Genomic DNA, 18,306 nt, shown 5'->3' with positions numbered 1-18,306 from the left:
AGAGAGAGAGAGAGAGAGAACCATCGGCGTAAGGGCAGAGAGAGAGCAAGTGAGGGAATCCCAAGCAGGCTCCCCATTGTCTGCACAGAGCCTGACTCAGGACTAGATCCCACGAACCCCGAGATCATGACCTGAGCCAAAATCAAGAGTTGGATGCTTAAGTGACTTGAGTCACCCAGGCTCCCCATTTTTTAATAATTTTATTAAAAAAATTTTTTAATGTTTATTTTTGAGAGAGAGCATGCGCATGCACACACACACACACACACACGCGCGCGCGCGCGGTGGGGAGGGGCAGAGAGAGGGAGACACAGAACTCAGAGCAGACTCCAGGCTCTATGCTGTCAGCCCTTAGCCCGACACAGGGCTTGAACTCACAAACTGTGAGATCATGACCTGAGCTGAAGTTGGATGCTTAACCGACTGGGCCACCCAGGTGCCCCTAAAGTTTATCTATTTATTTTGAAAGAAGGAGAGAGAGAGAGAGAGAGAGAGAGAGAGAGAGAGAGAGAGAGAGAGAATGAGCAGGGAAGGGGAAGAGAGAGAGAGAGAGAGAGAGAGAAAGAGAGAATCCCAGGCAGGCTCCGCAATGTCAGTGCAGAGCCTGATGCGGGGCTCAATCCCACCCTGAGCCAAGGTCAAGAGTCAGTGCTTAACCGACTGAGCCACCCAAGTGCCCCGGACATATAGGCTTCTTAACACAGTTCCACTTATGGGCCTAATAACTATAGTTTACCCTTGAACAACGCAGGAGTTAGGGGTGCTGACCCTATGCAGTGTAAAATCTACGTGTAACTTTTGACTCCCCAAAAACTTAATAGCCTACTGCTGACCAGAAGCCTTACTGATAACACAAACTGTTGATTTACACATATTCCATATGTTATATGTATTATATACTATATCCTTATGATAAAGTATGCTAGAGAAAAGTTTATTAAGAAAATCACCAAAGAAAATATTTATAGTACTGTATGGGGCGCCTGGGTGGCTCAGTCGGTTAAGCGTCCAACTTCAGCTCAGGCCATGATCTCGCGTTCCGTGAGTTCGAGCCCCGCATCAGGCTCTGGGCTGATGGCTCGGAGCCTGGAGCCCGTTTCCGAGTCTGTGTCTCCCTCTCTCTCTGCCCCTCCCCCGTTCATGCTCTGTCTCTCTCTGTCCCAAAAATAAAAAATAAAAAAATAAAAAAATAAAACGTTGAAAAAGAAAATATTTATAGTACTGTATCCATCAAAAAAAATCCACATATAAGTGGACCCAGGCAGTTCAAGTCCACGTTGTTGAAGGGCCAACTGTACTATAATTCCAAACAAGTGATGAATGTGTAAATGGTATTTCAAGACATCTGCATCAAATGAAATGTGACATGAAACCATCTTTGATTTCTACTGGTGACAAAGTCATAGGTACTGTTGACGCGACTATATTATGTTGCCTACCTTTGTAAAGAAAGTGCTAAATTTCAGACAGTTTGATAAAAACAAGTTGTGATTTTTTTTCCCATCCAAGTTCATGTATACTGCGAACTCTATAAATGGACCATTTGTGGACCCCAGGTTAAAAACCCTTACCTTAATCTACCGGTGCAAAATGGCCTGAAGTGACTGCAAAGATACACAGAGGATTTTGTTTTTATTTTATTTCATTTTAGAGAGACACAGAGAGCGCACAAGCAGCGGGGAGGGGGCAGAGGGAATCTTAAGCAGGTTCCATGCTCAGCGCACAGCCCAAGTGGGGCTCAATCCCACGACCTCGGGATCAGGACCTGAGGCTAAATTAAGAGTGTGACAGTCATCCGACTGAGCCACACAGGCGTCCCAAAAGTTTGTTTTTATTTTTTTTAATGTTTTTTTTTTAAATTTATTTTTGAGACAGAGAGACACAGAGCGTGAGCAGGGGAGGGGCAGAGAGAGAGGAAGACACAGAATCCGAAGCAGGCTCCAGGCTTTGAGCTGTCAGCACGGAGCCTGACGCGGGGCTAGAACTCATGGACTGTGAGATCATGACCTGAGCTGAAGTCGGACGCTCAACCGACTGAGCCACCCAGGCGCCCTCAAAAGTTTCTGTTTTTAAATGTGGAGAAGAAAAACATGGAATCGGGGATCATCAACATCCAAAACGCATGTCATTAATTCCTATGCATTTTGCAAAGCGGGCTAAAAGTCCGTCTGGGATTCCTAGCAGCCAAGGAAAAGGTTATCTCGAAATTTCTCAGCTTAGACCTTGATTAGCAGCAACCTCTTGCCTAGACCTCCCGGACCCACCCAGTGCAGCCCTCGCCACCCTCCCTTGCTTTCTCCAACATCACCATCCCTTCCCGTCCAGCACGGCCCAGCCAGCCAGCTCGAAACCATGCTAGAGGTCGAGATAAGACCGAGATGCGCACCGCCAGGCCACCCCGGCGGAGGTTAACCCTCGGCGCTCTGCTTCCTAAACCCAGGACCGAAGTCCCTTGCACTCGGACGTGACGTATCCCCCACCCGCCCTTGGAGTTAGCCCCGCCCACTCTGCTCTTTCTGCCCTCGGAAGGGCTACCACTTCGGCTTTTACCACGGCCTGTGCGCCTCACCCACGAAGCAGGGTGCCCTGCTCCCGAGGGCCCCACTTACGGAAGTGGCGTAAAACGAATTCCATTTCGCACGGACAAGCGCGATTTGCCGAGTTCCCACGAGAGCGCGCACGCGCACGCGTGCGGGGCTGAGGCAGAAAGGGCGGCCAGAGACGGCCATCGGCCAATGGCAGCAGCTTCCAAGCTCCGCCTCCGGCAACGTCTTCTAAATACGTCTTTCCGCCCGCTTCCTTCTTTTCCTTCTTCGCCATCCTTTCGTGCGCCGCTGGTCGTTTCTCGCCATGGTAAGTTTATCCGTAACCATCGGCCCCGGGGTGCTTTCGCGAGACTTGAGGCTTCCGCGATCTCGCAGGCACCGTACGCTGTATCGAGGTGCTGGGGCCTTTTAAAGGCTTTTTCTAGAGAAGGCCGAGTTTGGCCAGGGCTCCAGCTACAGGCCTGGCGGGAAACTACCAAGTGATGGAGAACCTACGCGAGGGGGGGGGGGCGCTTTGTGCTCCAGGCCGCTGCCCAGGCTAGCAGGGGTTCCCCCTGCCCTTCGCCCTTCTGGAGCGAACTGTGATTCTGGGACAGAGAGAGAAGTCGGGGGGATCCACTCCAGAAACCGTGGCCCGACCTTGGGGCACGTGGGACGTGCCAGGCATCGAGAAGGCAATGTGGTCAGCTGGCTTAAGGAAACTTTTTAAGTTGGCTGCCGGCTGCATACCAAACTAGGCGCTTACAGGACTTTTAATTCTTTGTTCGAGGATTTAAGTATCTCCCCCGTGGAAGCACCTGGAAGAAGCGGTGCTCTAGTGTGAATCTATATGCCATTAGGGCGTTCAACCTAAAATGCCAACTGAGGACAATTATGGTCGTGGATTTTAACCAGTGATAGGTTTCTTAGAACATAAAATTGCCTTCTGCTTCTAGGTGTGGAGAGAGAGGATCGGTAACTGGTTGTTTTAGTTGACAGAAAATTTACAACTGCTACCGTGAGCTGGGAGAGAGGAGTGTAGTCCTTGCCTTCTTTGTAATGGCCCCTGTTATTATCCAAGGGTGTGTTGGACCACGTTGGCCAGACGCAAGACTACCACTCCTGCCATTTCCAGATTGTTCTGCATTCTGACGGGGGGGGGGGGGGGGTTGGGGTTGGACTTAGATGCCAAGTACTTAAAGCCAAAAACGCAATGAGAAATTGGGAAAGTCATCCTTGAAAATTATGTGTTAAGTACAGTTAGAATTAATACCAAAATGGTCAGTGGGTTAGAATAGATTTATTGACGGTCGAGGACTTTGTGTATATCTTAATTACTCTTGGTATGACCCTTGAAATTAGGTACCTTTTGTACATAGTGCACTGAGACTAGTTGGCTTGCAAGTGACAGATTGTTCTGGGTGACCAAAAGCTTGTGTCCTTGGGGCCCCTGGATAACTCAGTGGGTTGGGCGGCCAGCTACAGCTCAGGTCATGATCTCGTGGTCTGTGAGTTCGAGCCCCATGTCGGGCTCTGTGCTGAGAGCTGGGAGCCTGGAGCCTGCTCCCGATTCTGTGTCCCTCTCTCTCTGCCCCTTCCCTGCTTGTTCTCTGTCTCTCTCTCAAAAATAATAATAAACAATAAAAAATTTTTTTAAAAAAAAGCTTGTGTTCTTTTGTGAAAACCAAGTTCCTCAGCCATCCCCAGTGGTCCTCTGGGTCCTGGGTGACAGCAGGGAAGAGTGGAAGGCACCCTAGCCTTGGAGCATAGATGACCTGAGCTTGAATCCCAGGTCTGCACATTAATACTCTGATTTGGGGTAGGTTACTTACTTTTCTGACTCTTGGTGATTTTTATTTGAACAGTGGGAATTATATATCTGCCTCTAGAAATTGTAAGAAGCAGCACAAAGGGCGTGATGGATGGGTTTAGCATTGAGAAGGTTGTTTTTGGTATAGATAAAGCATTCAAATGTTTGTGGATTGAGGGAGTTCCTGACTTTGAATCTTTTGAGCAAGCTCTGGTGTTGCTGTCTAAATTGATTACCTTTTTGGGGCGCCTGGGTGGCTCAGTCGGTTAAGTGTCTGACTTGACTTCGGCTCAGGTCATGATCTCGCGGTTCCTGAGTTTGAGCCCCGCGTCGGGCTCTGTGCTGACAGCTCGGAACCTGGAGGCTGCTTCGGATTCTGTGTCTTTCTGTCTCCCCCTGCCATGCTCATGCTCTGCCTCTCTCAAAAATAAATAAAATATTTTGAAAAAATTTTAATTGGTTCCCTTTTCTTCCCAGTCTTCTCACAAGACTTTCAGGATCAAGCGATTCCTGGCCAAGAAACAAAAGCAGAATCGTCCCATTCCCCAGTGGATTCGGATGAAAACTGGTAATAAAATCAGGTAAGGACCCCCCCCACACACACACACCCCGCCCTGTAATCACCTGCGTCTTTTGTGGGGTTGTTGTTTTGTTTTAATGTGCTTCCTCTGTGTTTCTGGACAGAAACCCAGCCCACCTCTGGGATTAAGGGCAGACACTCCAATATTTAATTTCCTGTTGTCTTTAGCCTGACCCAGAACGTAAAGTGGAAGGCTGTCTTGTTGCTCGCCTAGTCCATCTTTGAGGTGTTTATCTTTTCTAAAAGATCGGAAGATTGCCCTCTACTGCAGAAGTAGTTGAATTGATGGTTTTGGAAAAAAGGTGGAATTGCTAGAATTGCGACAGAAGGCCTCTGGGGTCATCTAGGCTAACAGGCAAAGCAGGCTCCATGCCCTCTGTGCAGAGAGAGAGGGAGAGAGGGAATCCCAAGCAGGTTCGACACTGTCAGTGTGGAGCCCAATGCGGGGCTTGAACTCAGGAACCGGGAGGTCATGACCTGAGCCAAAATCAAGAGTCACTTAACCAACTGAGCCACCCAGGCGCTGCCCTCATACAACACTGAGAAAAGAGCATTGAGCCTCTTGGCGAAGTGGTTACTTGGGCAGGTCAGCCCTTCTACAAGCTTGCTGCAGTTCCGTTGAGAACATTGGACATCCATAGTAAAGCCCTTTTTTAATGGATTGACATGAACATCGGTTTCTCTGTCCTATCCCCACCTGGTGGTGGGGCCTGCTGTTACGGGTTATTGTGAGGAGTGAAAGAAATGTATATTTCAGAGTATACACTTGGCGCAGAGAACTGGCACAATTGAAGGATTTTTCTCTTCCCTCAGCTGCCTTGCAACTTTTAAAGTGTGTTAAAGCAGGTTGCAATTACAGTGCTTCGTTTTGTGGAAGTACTGACATTATCCTGCTGAAAGAAAAACAGTGTTGATCATTTTTGATTTTGCCTCTCTAAGGGTAAAATCAGGACAGATTGACATGGACAATTCTGAGGAGCTTTCACTCTGCACGTCACTTGCTTTGATACTGAAATGATTGGGGGTGTTAATCTATTGGAAAGATTCTGCAGATGCTGTTTTGATGTTTTGAAAGACGGGAGGTTCGAAAATAAAGATGTCTGGGTCTCCCCAGGGATGTTGAATCACAGGTAGGTGTGCGTACTCTTGGCAGGGGAAAGAACTTCCCCACTAGTCCAGTCTCAAGAACCAGTGTGTTTTCTTGGCCTGGAATCCTTTGGAGAGGCAAAAATTTGATGTGACCAGTTCTTAAACACATCCAGCAAGTCACTTTTTACTCTCCAAAGAGCTCCAAACGTGTTAAGGGAAGGAAAACTGGGAGCCTGTTGAAGTCAGACTGCCTTTGTAACCCGCAGTTTCCTTCTTTGCAGATACAACTCCAAGAGGCGGCATTGGAGAAGAACGAAGCTGGGTCTGTAAGGGTTCGAACGTGAGATGGCACACGTTTATGCCGCCTGAAAGTCATACGTTTCTATTCCATCACCTCCCTGCTGCCTGACCAGTAGATCTGTTTTATCAGGAAATTGACTTTTCTCTGTTACGATGCTTCTTCTGCTCCTGTAGGTTGGTTCAGTAATAAACATGTGAGACCTTTTGGTTGAACTGCTGTTGTGTTCTGATTTGTGAAGGACTGACTTCCTCCTCCTGTCAGATCTCCCATAGCGCTGTCCAGTAGAACTTTGTGCAGTGATAGAAATGTCCTTTGACTACTGAGTATTGGAAGACGTGTGGCTAGTTTGAGTGAAGAGCTGATTTTTTTTTTTCAATGTGTAAATTGTTTTTGAGAGAGGGAGGGTGACACGGAATGTGAACCAGGCTCCAGGCTCCGAGCTGTCGGCACAGAGCCCGACGCGGGGCTCGAACCCCACAGATCGCAAGACGGTGACCCGGGCTGAAGTCGGACGCTTCACCAACTGAGCTACCCAGGCGCCCCAGGAACTAATGTTTAAATTTTTATTTAATTGTAATTGAAAAACTCCATGTGGCTAATGGCTCTTACGCCTTATGGGAAGTGAATGTTTGAGGTAGCACATTCTTTTTTTTAAGTAGGTTTCATGCCTGGCGCGGAGCCCAACACAGGGCCCAAACTCGGGACTCTCGGATCAAGAATGGAACTTAAACTGACTGAGCCACTCAGGTGCCCAAGCACATTCTTAAATAGCATCTTTATATACTATTCTCTAATGCCAGTCGTCAATACAAGTAGGAATCATCTGAACCAGGGGTTATCAGACTGGTCTGCCTGGTTTTGTTTGGCCTGTGAACTAAATTTCTGTATTTTTAAATTGTTGAACGAAATCAAAAGACTGTTTTGACACACTAAAATTCAGATTTACTGGGCCTTTATGTGCCAGGCACTGTTCTAGATACTTGGGGTCAGTTGATAGACAGGTGTGGGTGTAGGTTAGGCTACACCCTAGGGGCCAATATGGAAGCCAGAGCAAAGGTCTGGAAAACGTGGGAAGGAACAAAGGGTCCCTAATTACCTGTGGGATGTAGGTGAAACTACAGCGAGGGAAAGGGGAGTCAAGTTTGGTGGCGACCCCATATGGGGTTTGTAGGGACCCTGTGCTGGATATAGCAGAGAGCAAGTGGCCAGGGATGGCCTGGCACAGGGGTCCCTAACCCAGAACCACACTAAGAGGTTCAGATGGTCATAATCCTGAAGGACCACCGTTAATTGGAAATCAGAAGAGTGGGCTACAGAATACCAATTAACCAACCTAGGAACCTGGGAGCTGCTGCTGTGGGGACAACAGGGGGTTTGTCTTGTTTTTAAATTTATTTTGAGGGGCGCCTGGGTGGCGCAGTCGGTTAAGCGTCCGACTTCAGCCAGGTCACGATCTCGCGGTCCGTGAGTTCGAGCCCCACGTCGGGCTCTGGGCTGATGGCTCGGAGCCTGGAGCCTGTTTCCGATTCTGTGTCTCCCTCTCTCTCTGCCCCTCCCCCGTTCATGCTCTGTCTCTCTCTGTCCCAAAAATAAATAAAAAATGTTGAAAAAAAAAAAATTTAAATTTATTTTGAGAGAGAGAGCGTGTGAGCAGGAGAGGGGCAGAGAGAGAGAGCGGGAGACAATCCAAAGCAGGCCCTGCAAGGCACCGTGTGCACAGCCCGATGCAGGGCTCGAACCCCGGAAACCACGAGATCGTGACCTGAGCCGAAATCGAGAGTCAGACACTTAACGAAATGAGCCACCCAGGCACCCTGGTAGCAGTGGTAACCTAAAAAATGTTACACGGATCCAAAGCAGTGGGGCTCGATATAATTGGCAGTCCTGTGCCCGGAATTTTCAACTTGGAGTATTAAAAACACCTCAGCCTCGGGCCGGCCGGGTGGCTCCGTCTGTTAAGTGTCCGACTCTGGATGGAGCCCTGTGTTGGGCTCCATGCTGACAGTGCAGAACCTCTTGGGATTCTCTCACCCTCTCTGTTCCTCCCCTGCTCACATACACACTCGAATATTTAAAAAAAAAACAACCTCAGCCTCACTGTTCAGAGTAGGTTGGGACACCGCTAAGGTGCCACTAATGGACCTTAAACAGGTGTCAGAAATGAAAGGTAGAATGACATGGGCACCAAAGATGATTGGTTGTACATAAGGGGCTAACTTTTTTCTTTCCCTAAGGAGTTACTTTTGAGCCTGGGAGTTGGGCACAGGTCCTGGTTCCATTGGCCCCTCACTAGCCCTAGCTCGTTCGGTTGCCAGTATTTGTTTGCCCATCTGTGAAGGACTAGATCAGTGCTCCCTGAAGGGGGAATTATGGGAGCTCTGAGACCTTCAAGATCTACATTTACAAACTCCCAGAAGTGTGGCATTAGAGGTCAGCTGTTGAAAGACATGGGGTCAACCCTGAGCTGACACTGCCCGCCTCTTGACGTCCTGCTGAGAAGCAGGCATTTGGGGGGGGGGGGAGTCTGCTGAGTTGGGATTCAAATCCCACTCTTCGTTTGCCAGCTGTAAGCCTCCGGGTCTTCATCTGTGAGGTGGGGCCAGTGGGAGCTCCCTCAGGGGGCTGTGAGGATCATGTACCTACAGCACTTGGTTTGGTGCCTGACCAGGAAAACAAGGAATGGGGAGTGAGCAGGAGTCGAGGGGTGTGGATCCCTCCCCAGCAGACATGAGCTATGTGCTGGATAAAGCTAAAGACAGATAGTGGGGAGGGACAGGTCGTCCAGGGAGAGGTCAGGCACAGCTGTCAATGTTCGCGCTCAGTGTCCGCCTCTAGACAGATGTTGGTTCCCTTCCAATCCCGGGATTCTAATTGCGAGTGCCTTAACCACCTCGAGGGCTCGGAGAGGAGGCAGGGCAGTGTGAGAGTTAAAATCCTGGGCCTTGCAGTCAGGCGTCGGTTGAGTCCCAGCTCCAACCTGACCCAACTGTGGAAACTCGATCTTTAGGACTTTAGGAGACTCCCCCCCCCCCCCGCCCCAAGTCCTACCTACCTTGGGGTTTGTAAGGATCGATAATGTCTATAAAGGGTCGGTTCTACCAGGTGTTCCCCCATCGTACAGATTTTAAAAGGTTATACAACTCTTCTGCTAATAGCAACTGACATTTTGAGTGCTTACCATGCCAGGGAGCCGCCCTTAGGAATGGCCACGAGGACCCGACGGAACAGAGTGAAATATTAAGCATTCACACTTCCCCCATCCTGTTCTGTTCCAGAGAAGTCAACATCAAACCACCGCCCAGGCAAAAACACTGGTGGGTGTTTGGGGCACCAGAGGCAAGCATAACCTGCAGGACTACTGCAGTCAAGACTATACGGGGCGCCTGGGGGGCTCCGTCGGTTAAGCGTCCGACTTTGGCTCAGGTCACGATCCCGCGATTCATGGGTTCGAGCCCCGCATCGGGCTCTGTGCTGACAGCTGTCAGGAAACAAGATGATCGACATCCCAGAAGCCCCTCCTTGGGCCCCCTTCCAGTCACTACTGCCCCCAGATGTAACCACTGTCCTAACGTCTAACAGCATAGATTAGTCTTGCCTATTTTTGCATTTTATAGGAATGGAATAATTAACTTTGCACTTACTGTGTCTAATTTCTTTTGTTCACTCACCATCATAGGAGATTTTGTTGTTATGTGCAGCTGTAGAGGATTCATTTTCATTGCTATGTAACGTATTGACCTTAAAACTGTCAGGGGCGCCCGGGTGGCTCTGTCGGTTAAGCGTCTGACTTCAGCTCAGGTCACGTCACGGTTTGTGAGTTTGGGCCCTGTGTCTTGCTCTGTGCTGACGGCTCAGAACCTGGAGCCTGCTTTGGATTCTGTGTCTCCATCTCTCTCTGCCCCTCCCCATTTCATGCTCTGTCTCTCTCTCCAAAGTAAACAAACATTAAAAAAATCTTTTTAAATAAATAAACACTAAAAAAATAAATAAATAAAACTGTCAGTGGGGCGTCTGGGTGTCTCAGTTGGTTAAGCGTCTGACTTTGGCTCAGGTCATGATCTCGTGGTTCATGATTTTGAGCCCTGCATCAGGCTCTGTGCTGACAGTTCAGACCCTGGAGCCTGCTTCACATTCTGCGTTTCCCTCTCTTTCTGCCCCTCCCTCACTCACGCTCTCTCTGTCTCTCTCTCAAAAATAAATAATCAATCAATCAATCAATCAATCAATAAATCTGTCAGTTGGGCATCTGGGTGGCTCGGTCGGTTAAGCATCCGACTCTTGGTTTTGGCTCAGGTCATGATCTCATGGTTCATGGGTTCAGGCCCCGCCCTGGGCTCTGTGCTGACAATGCAGAGCCTGCTTGGGATTCTCTCTATCTCCCTCTCTCTATGCCCCTCCCCTGCTTATGTGCACGCTCTCTCTCTCTCAAAATAAATAAACTTAAAAATAAAATAAAATAAAACTGTCAGTTATTTAACCAGCAAAAATGGATTTTTTTCAGGAATAGCGGAGAACTGCACGTCGGGACACGTGAACCGAGGCACAAAAGCAAACAAAGGAGGTGAATGCTTTAGTTGGAAGGTGCTGTTACAAATAAAAAGTCCATGGGAGTAAACTGGGAGTTCGAAATATGGTGGCTTTTCATTGGCTGAGTTGTGGCCGTCACCGGGCTGTTATGAGGCAAGGAGAAAATCCTTCCTCCTCCTAGGGTAGTAAAGTATAGGCTTCTAACTGGGGTCTTTTCCTGTTGGGGTCTGCAATTGACCATGGATGGTAGGGCATGGGCGCTCCCCCTTCTGGCCTCCTGTCTCCGTTTTAAATGAGCTTTCCTTTTGATGAATTTTCACAAGCGTTCCAGTGTGTGAATAGACCACGGTTTATTTCCCCATTTTACTCTTGATAGGCATTTGGATAGTTTCAGGTTTGGGGCCTTTAGCGAACTGCTATGAACGTCTTTGTACATACCTTTCGTTGGACATGTGTATGCATCTCACTACAAGTGATTTAGTTTTCATTTTCTATTTCTCGGGATGTATAAACATAACAAAAATGGTTTTTTTAATTTTTTTAATGTCTATTTTTGAGAGAGAGAGAAAGCAGAGTGTGAGGAGGGGCAGGGAGGGGCAGAGAGAGGGAGACACAGAACTTGAAGCAGGCTCCAGGCTCTGAGCTGTCAGCACAGAGCCTGATGCGGGGCTGGAACCCACGAACCGTGAGATCGTGACCTGAGCCAAAGTCAGACACTTAACTGATTGAGCCACCCAGGTGCCCCAGAAAGCAAATTTTTTTAAAGAACAGGAAAAGAAAACTTTTTCAGGGTTTAGAAGGGAACCACTCATATATGCTGCTTTTTTTTCTTTCAAGTGGGGACTTTAATATAATCCTTCAACGATGTCTCATGGAATCCAACGGCAGGAGACACCCAGGCTTCAAGAACCAGAACCAGGGTCTTAAAAGCCATTAAGAAGCCAGGCAGGCTGTTCTCCCTCTGGGGCCTTTCTTTCAGCTTCTTCCTGCCTGCCTGCCTTCCTTCCTTCCTTCCTTTTTTTAAGTTTATTTGTTTATTTTGAAAGAGTACAAGCGGAGGAGAGCCAGAGAGAGAGCGAATCCCAAGCAGGCTCCGAACTGACAAAGTGGAGCCCGACGTGGAGCTTGAACCCACAAACCGTGAGATCATGACCTGAGCCGAAACCAAGAGCCAGACGCTTAACCCACTGAGCCACCCAGGTGCCCCTCTCAGCTTCTTTCTGAACGTCACTGTACTCTCGTCCTTCTGGGCAGACCTGTTTCCTCTGCTTCTCTTCGAGCAAAGCCGAACCTGGCGTCCACTTGGTCCCAGAGAGAAATGGGTGGGAATCTCTGAATCCCCACAGCAAGATCATGAGATGGTGAGCCTGACTGGCCCAGTCAAGAATCAGTCGCCTAACGGGGCGCCTGGGTGGCTCAGTCGGTTAAGCGTCCGACTTCGGCTCAGGTCACGATCTCGCGGTCCGTGAGTTCGAGCCCCGCGTCAGGCTCTGGGCTGATGGCTCAGAGCCTGGAGCCTGTTTCCGATTCTGTGACTCCTTCTCTCTCTGCCCCTCCCCCGTTCATGCTCTGTCTCTCTCTGTCTCAAAAAAAAATAAATAAATGTTAAAAAAAAAATTAAAAAAAAAAAAAAGAATCAGTCGCCTATCGCTGGAGGGCAGGGTCCTGTGCAAGCATGACTGCCCTGTGGATGGACTAGTGCCCAGAAAGAACAGTGTGGACTGAGCTGACGCCTCCGAAGCGCACGGACTCCAGTGGAGCTCTAAGGTGGGAACGAGAGACCTGCACCCTAGGGCTGCTGTTGCTTCAAGGAACCTCTTACGTATCTGGGCCTTTGTCCTCTTCTGTTCGCTTCTCTTCATCCAGTGCTCTCTACAGTTCTTTATGTCGAGTCTTAAGTTTGCTTTTCTGCGGGTATTTCCAGAAGCTTCCACGAACGTGGAGATGTGGGAAAGATGACGTGTCAAGTAAACAAGAGAGAATCCTGAAATAAACTAGACAAACTTACGAGCTGTGGGATTTGAAAAAGACATACCCTTTTGACCTTAGACCAAATTCGTGGTTTGGGCTACAAGGCCAGTTAGGCATTCAAGCTAGAAAAAAAATGTTACTCCTCTTTAGAGACTGAGGAACGAGTCCCATGTTCTTTTTTTTTTTTTTTTTTTTTTTTTTACTGTTTATTAATTTTTAAGAGACAGAGAGAGAGTGGGGGAGGAGCAGAAAGAGAGGGAGGCTCTAGGCTCTGAGCTGTCAGCACAGAGCCCGAGGCGGGGCTCGAACCCACAAACTGTGAGATCATGACCTGAGCCGAGGTCAGCCGCTTAACAGACTGAGCCACCCAGGCGTTCCAAGCCCCCTGTTCTTATCTGGAGCTACTTGTTCTGGAGGAAGCCCTTGGAGCTGCCTACAGCCTGGCATGCGTCTGAGTTCTCCAAGACATGTATTTTGATGGGTTCCGAACAGCACATGATAGATGCAACTTGTTTGATTGCTATCAATTCATTATTGTGGTTGTGTTTGAAAACATTTTAAGGGGCGCCTGTGTGGCGCAGTCGGTTAAGCGTCCGACTTCAGCCAGGTCACGATCTCGCGGTCCGTGAGTTCGAGCCCCGCGTCGGGCTCTGGGCCGATGGCTCGGAGCCTGGAGCCTGTTTCCGATTCTGTGTCTCCCTCTCTCTCTGCCCCTCCCCCGTTCATGCTCTGTCTCTCTCTGTCCCAAAAATAAATAAAAAAACGTTGAAAGAAAAAAAAAAGAAAACATTTTAAAAATCCAGTAACCATAGGGGAACTGTGTGCAGAGCACACAGGAACTCTCTGTGATAGTCTTGCAGCTTTTCCGTAAATCTAAAACTATTTGAAAATAAAACGAGTTTAAAAACAGAATGAAATAACCAACCAAACACCTAAACCTAAGGGTGAAATTAATTAACCATGCATTTTAGGGGTGCCTGGCTGGGTCAGTCAGTAGAGCAGGCGACTCCTGATCTCAGGGTTGTGAATTCGAGCCCCATGTTGGGTGTAGAGATTACTTTAGAAAAAAAAATTTTTTAAAGCACGCATTTTAAAATGTGGTGCTTACAGAAGTATGCCGATAGGAAAGTGAGCTCCTGGTACGTTTACAAATCACCAAAAGCTATTGAGTTCCACTGATGATGTGTACATCATAAACACCTATCTTTTTTTTTAATATCTTTACATTTATTTATTTTTGAGGGAGGAAGAGAGAGAGAGATGCAGAGAGAGAGAGGGGGACGAGAACCCGAAGCAGGTTCTGCACTGACAGCAGAGAGCCCGATGCAGGGCTTGAACTCACGAACCGTGAGATCACGACCTGAACCGAAGTTGGATTCTTAACCAACTGTAAGATCGTGACCTGAGCCCAAGTAGAATGCTTAACCAACTGAGCCACCCAGGCGCCCCTATAAGCACCTATCTTAAGGTTGTGTCTACACAGATTGGCTCCCCATTGGTTGACAGAGAAAATGTACTATTTGTAGCCTGTCCATTCTTAGTACAACCCTCTGTATAGGTGCTTTGGTTAATCGTGTGGGGGTAGCAGAAGAATACGGAAAGCTCATGGAGCTTTGGAGCTGGCCAGGTCTGGGTTTACATCTTTTACCATTCACTAACTAGCTGGGTGACTTTAGGGGAGTTACTTAACCTCCCTGGGTATGTGTGAAATGGGGGTTAATAATACTGTGCTACAACATGGATGGAACTGGAGAGTGTGATGCTAAGTGAAATAAGCCATACAGAGAAAGACAGATGCCATATGGTTTCACTCTTATGTGGATCCTGAGAAACTTAACAGAAGACCATGGGGGAGGGGAAGGAAAAAAAAAAAAAAAGGTTAGAGTGGAAGAGAGCCAAAGCATAAGAGACTCTTAAAAACTGAGAACAAACTGAGGGTTGATGGGGGGTGGGAGGGAGGGGCGGGTGGGTGATGGGTATGGAGGAGGGCACCTGTTGGGATGAGCCCTGGGTGTTGTATGGAAACCAATTTGACAATAAACTTCATATATTGAAAAAAAAATAATACTGTGCTACAGACTCGCTGCGACAATTAAATGAGATGGTATATCAAAAATATCTGGTCAGGGGACGCCTGGGTGGCTCAGTTGGCTAAGCGTCCAACTCTTGGTTTCAGCTCAGGTCTTGATCTCACGGTTCGTGAGTTCAAGCCCACATCGGGCTCCACGCTGACAGCGCGGAGCCTGCTTGGGATTCTCTCTCTCCCTCTCTCTCTGCCCCTCCCCTTCTTGCTCTCTCTGTCTCTCTCAAAATAAATAAATAAACTTAAATTAAAAAAATATCTGGTCTATTGTTCAGACTTAGTAAATGGTAGCAATTCATCTTTAAGAGTTCCTAGAGTAAACCTGTAACATAGTTTTTCTTCTTTCTTTTCCTTCCCTTCCCTTCCCTTCCCTCAGCTTCCTTCCTTCCTTCCTTCCTTCCTTCCTTCCTTCCTTCCTTCCTTCCTTCCTTCCCTCCCTCCTTCCCTCCCTCCTCCACTTCCTTCCTTTGCTTCCTTCTTTAGTTTTTGACTGGATCGGGGAGGGGATGAACAGCTTCTGTATCAGCAGGCAGTTAACAGAAAGCTCACACAGGTGTAGATATTTAGGTGCAAACTGAAAACTAAAATTTGAAAACGAATGGGTAATAAATAAACTGCTATAAGACTCCCTGCTTTACGGAGGGAGTAGAAGTCTGGAGCCCAGGATTGTTAGGAACCAGTAAAGGGTCCCAAGAAGATGAGGAGGTTCATCTCTGAATAGGAAATGTCAAGAATAACATTCATTCATTTAACAAATATTTATACAACATCTACATGTGTCAAACAATGGGCCGGCTGCTGGGGATATAGTGGTGAATAGGCTAAGCACGGACACCGCACTGAGGGCTCTCACAGTGTAGTCCAATAGCCACACACACACACACACACACACCTGCAAGTTTCTAGATATAATACTGGTTGTGTGCAACACATACTCATATTTTTATGTTATTCTATCTCATTAAAAATATATTTCAAGGGCGCCGGGGTGGCTCAGTCGGTTACGTGTCCGACGGCTCAGGTCATGATCTCACGGTTTATGAGTTCGAGCCCTGCGTCTGTGCTGACAGCTCAGAGCCTGAAGCCTGTTTCGGATTCTGTGTCTCCCTCTCTCTCTGTCCCCCCCCACACACATACACACTCATGCTCTGTCTCTCTCTCTCTCTGTCAAAAATAAATAAACATTAACAAAAATTAAAAATATATGTATATTTCAGGGCACCTGGGTGGCTCAGTCGGTTGAGCGTCCGACTTCGGCTCAGGTCATGATCTCGCAGTCTGTGAGTTCGAGCCCCACACCGGGCTCTGTGCTCACAGCTCAGAGCCTGGAGCCTGCTTTGGATTCTGTGTCTCCCTCTCTCTCTGCCCTCCCCCACTCATGCTCTGTCTCTCTCTCTGTCAAAAATAAATAAACATTAACAAAAATTAAAAATATATATATATTTCGGGGCACCTGGGTGGCTCAGTCGGTTGAGCGTCCGACTTGGGCTCAGGTCATGATCTCGCGGTCCGTGGGTTCGAGCCCCACGTCGGGCTCTGTGCTGACAGCTCAGAGCCTGGAGCCTGCTTTGGATTCTGTGTCTCCCTCTCTCTCTGCCCCTCCCCTGCTCATGCTCTGTCTCTCTCTGTCAAAAATAAATAAAACATTAAAAAAATTTTAAATAAAAAATACATATACTTCATAACCCATTAATAGGTTGCATCCACAGTTTGTTTTTTTTTTAATTTTTTTTTTTCAACGTTTTTTATTTATTTTTGGGACAGAGAGAGACAGAGCATGAACGGGGGAGGGGCAGAGAGAGAGGGAGACACAGAATCGGAAACAGGCTCCAGGCTCCGAGCCATCAGCCCAGAGCCTGACGCGGGGCTCGAACTCACGGACCGCAAGATCGTGACCTGGCTGAAGTCAGACGCTTAACCGACTGCGCCACCCAGGCGCCCCAGTTGCATCCACAGTTTGAAAAGCATTGATCTAGTCAAGGAAACAGACACACAGACAATTAATTATCATACGGTGTTATAAGTGCAATGACAGAGAAGTATTCCTAGGGGCCAAGGGAAGTATTCTGAACTCACATTTACTTTATTAAAAAATTTTTATTTATATTTGAGAGAGGGAGAGACAGAGCGTGAGTGGGGAGAGGCAGAGAGAGACTGAGACAGAATCCGAAGCAGGCTCCAGGCTCTGAGCTATCAGCACAGAGCCTGATGCAGGGCTCGAACCCATGAGCTGTGAGACCATGACCTAAGCTGAAGTCCAATGCCCAACCGACTGAGCCACCCAGGCGCCCCTCTTCCTGAGTCTTTTGGGCCTTGACTGCTTTCAGCTTGAACGAATCCGCATGTGTAAGTGGCACATCTTGGGGTGATTGTTGTGAACCCCGACGCTCACATGCTGAGCACCTTGGCGCTCCTCGGTCTGTTCCTCTGCACGTGGCATCTCATCCTCCAGGGCCTCTCCGTGTAGCCTGGGCTTCTGGCAGCATGGTGATCTCAGGGCAGCTGACTGCTGGCATGGCATCTGGCTTGACTGAACGTTCCAAGAAATAGGAACTGGAAGCCGCTGCCAGTTTCTTCCGACCTGAGCCCTGAAACTGGCATGTTCATGGGCACACAGACTGTGCAGTCACACGGGGCGCGGCTAAGTTCAAGGCCCTGCTTCTCTGCCATCTTGAAATTCTTTCAAAAAAATTTTTTGTTCTTTTTTTAAAATTTTTGATTTGTTTTTGTTTTTGAGAGAGAGATAGGGAGAGACAAAATGCGAGCAGGGGAGGGGCAGAGAGCGAGGGAGACAGAGAATCCGAAGCAGGTTCCCGGCTCCGGGCTGTCAGCACAGAGCCCGACACGGGCCCCGAACTCTCGAACCAGGAGATCATGACCTGAGCCGGAGTCAGAGGCCTGACCGACTGAGCCACCCAGGTGCCCCCAAAATAGTCTATTTTTTAAAGTTTATTTCATTTTTTCAGCATTCTCTACACCCAACATGGGACTCGAACCCATGACTCTGAGATCAAGAGTCACATGCTCTATGAACTGAGTCACGTGGCCACCCCGCCATCTTGAAATTCTTAATCAATGTTTAGAAGGGACCCTGCGTTTTCAGTTTGGACTCTGCCCAGAATATCTCTTTTCCTCTACTTTATTGGTCTGAGCAGTTGCAGAACCCACGTGGATTCAAGGGAAGGGGATACAGAGCTCACCATCAGGAAGAGTATCAAAGAACTCAGGGTCTTTAATCCATCACCGCATGGTGTAAGAGAGGTGATAAGAGTACTAGAAGCAAGAAATCCGAGATCTAGGGGCACCCGGCTGGCTCAGTCAGAAAAGCACGTGACTCCTAGAGTCATGAGTTTGAACCCCACATTGGGTGTAGAGACTCCTAAATAAATAAACTGTTACAAAAAGAAGAAGAAGAAATAT

At 48.1% G+C, this 18,306-nt stretch overlaps 1 protein-coding gene and 1 non-coding gene across 2 annotated transcripts; both read left to right on the top strand.

The window, feature by feature from the left end:
* Positions 1-2,697: 2,697 nt before the first annotated feature.
* RPL39 (ribosomal protein L39) lies at positions 2,698-6,517 on the top strand. The gene is made up of 3 exons (XM_058713137.1): positions 2,698-2,853; positions 4,813-4,916; positions 6,286-6,517. Exons 1-3 carry the CDS (start codon positions 2,851-2,853, stop codon positions 6,332-6,334), a joined length of 156 nt encoding a protein of 51 aa, XP_058569120.1. The 5' UTR covers positions 2,698-2,850; the 3' UTR covers positions 6,335-6,517.
* Positions 5,755-5,886, top strand: LOC131503328 (small nucleolar RNA SNORA69). The gene has a single exon (XR_009257418.1). It is a non-coding gene; the product is annotated as a small nucleolar RNA SNORA69 (small nucleolar RNA).
* Positions 6,518-18,306: the final 11,789 nt, after the last annotated feature.

The sequence above is a fragment of the Neofelis nebulosa genome, chromosome X (genome assembly GCF_028018385.1).
Source record: "Neofelis nebulosa isolate mNeoNeb1 chromosome X, mNeoNeb1.pri, whole genome shotgun sequence".
Classification (NCBI taxonomy): domain Eukaryota; kingdom Metazoa; phylum Chordata; class Mammalia; order Carnivora; family Felidae; genus Neofelis; species Neofelis nebulosa.
The sequence above is the reverse complement of the archived record's forward strand: the minus strand, read 5'-3'. Positions and strand labels throughout refer to the sequence as shown.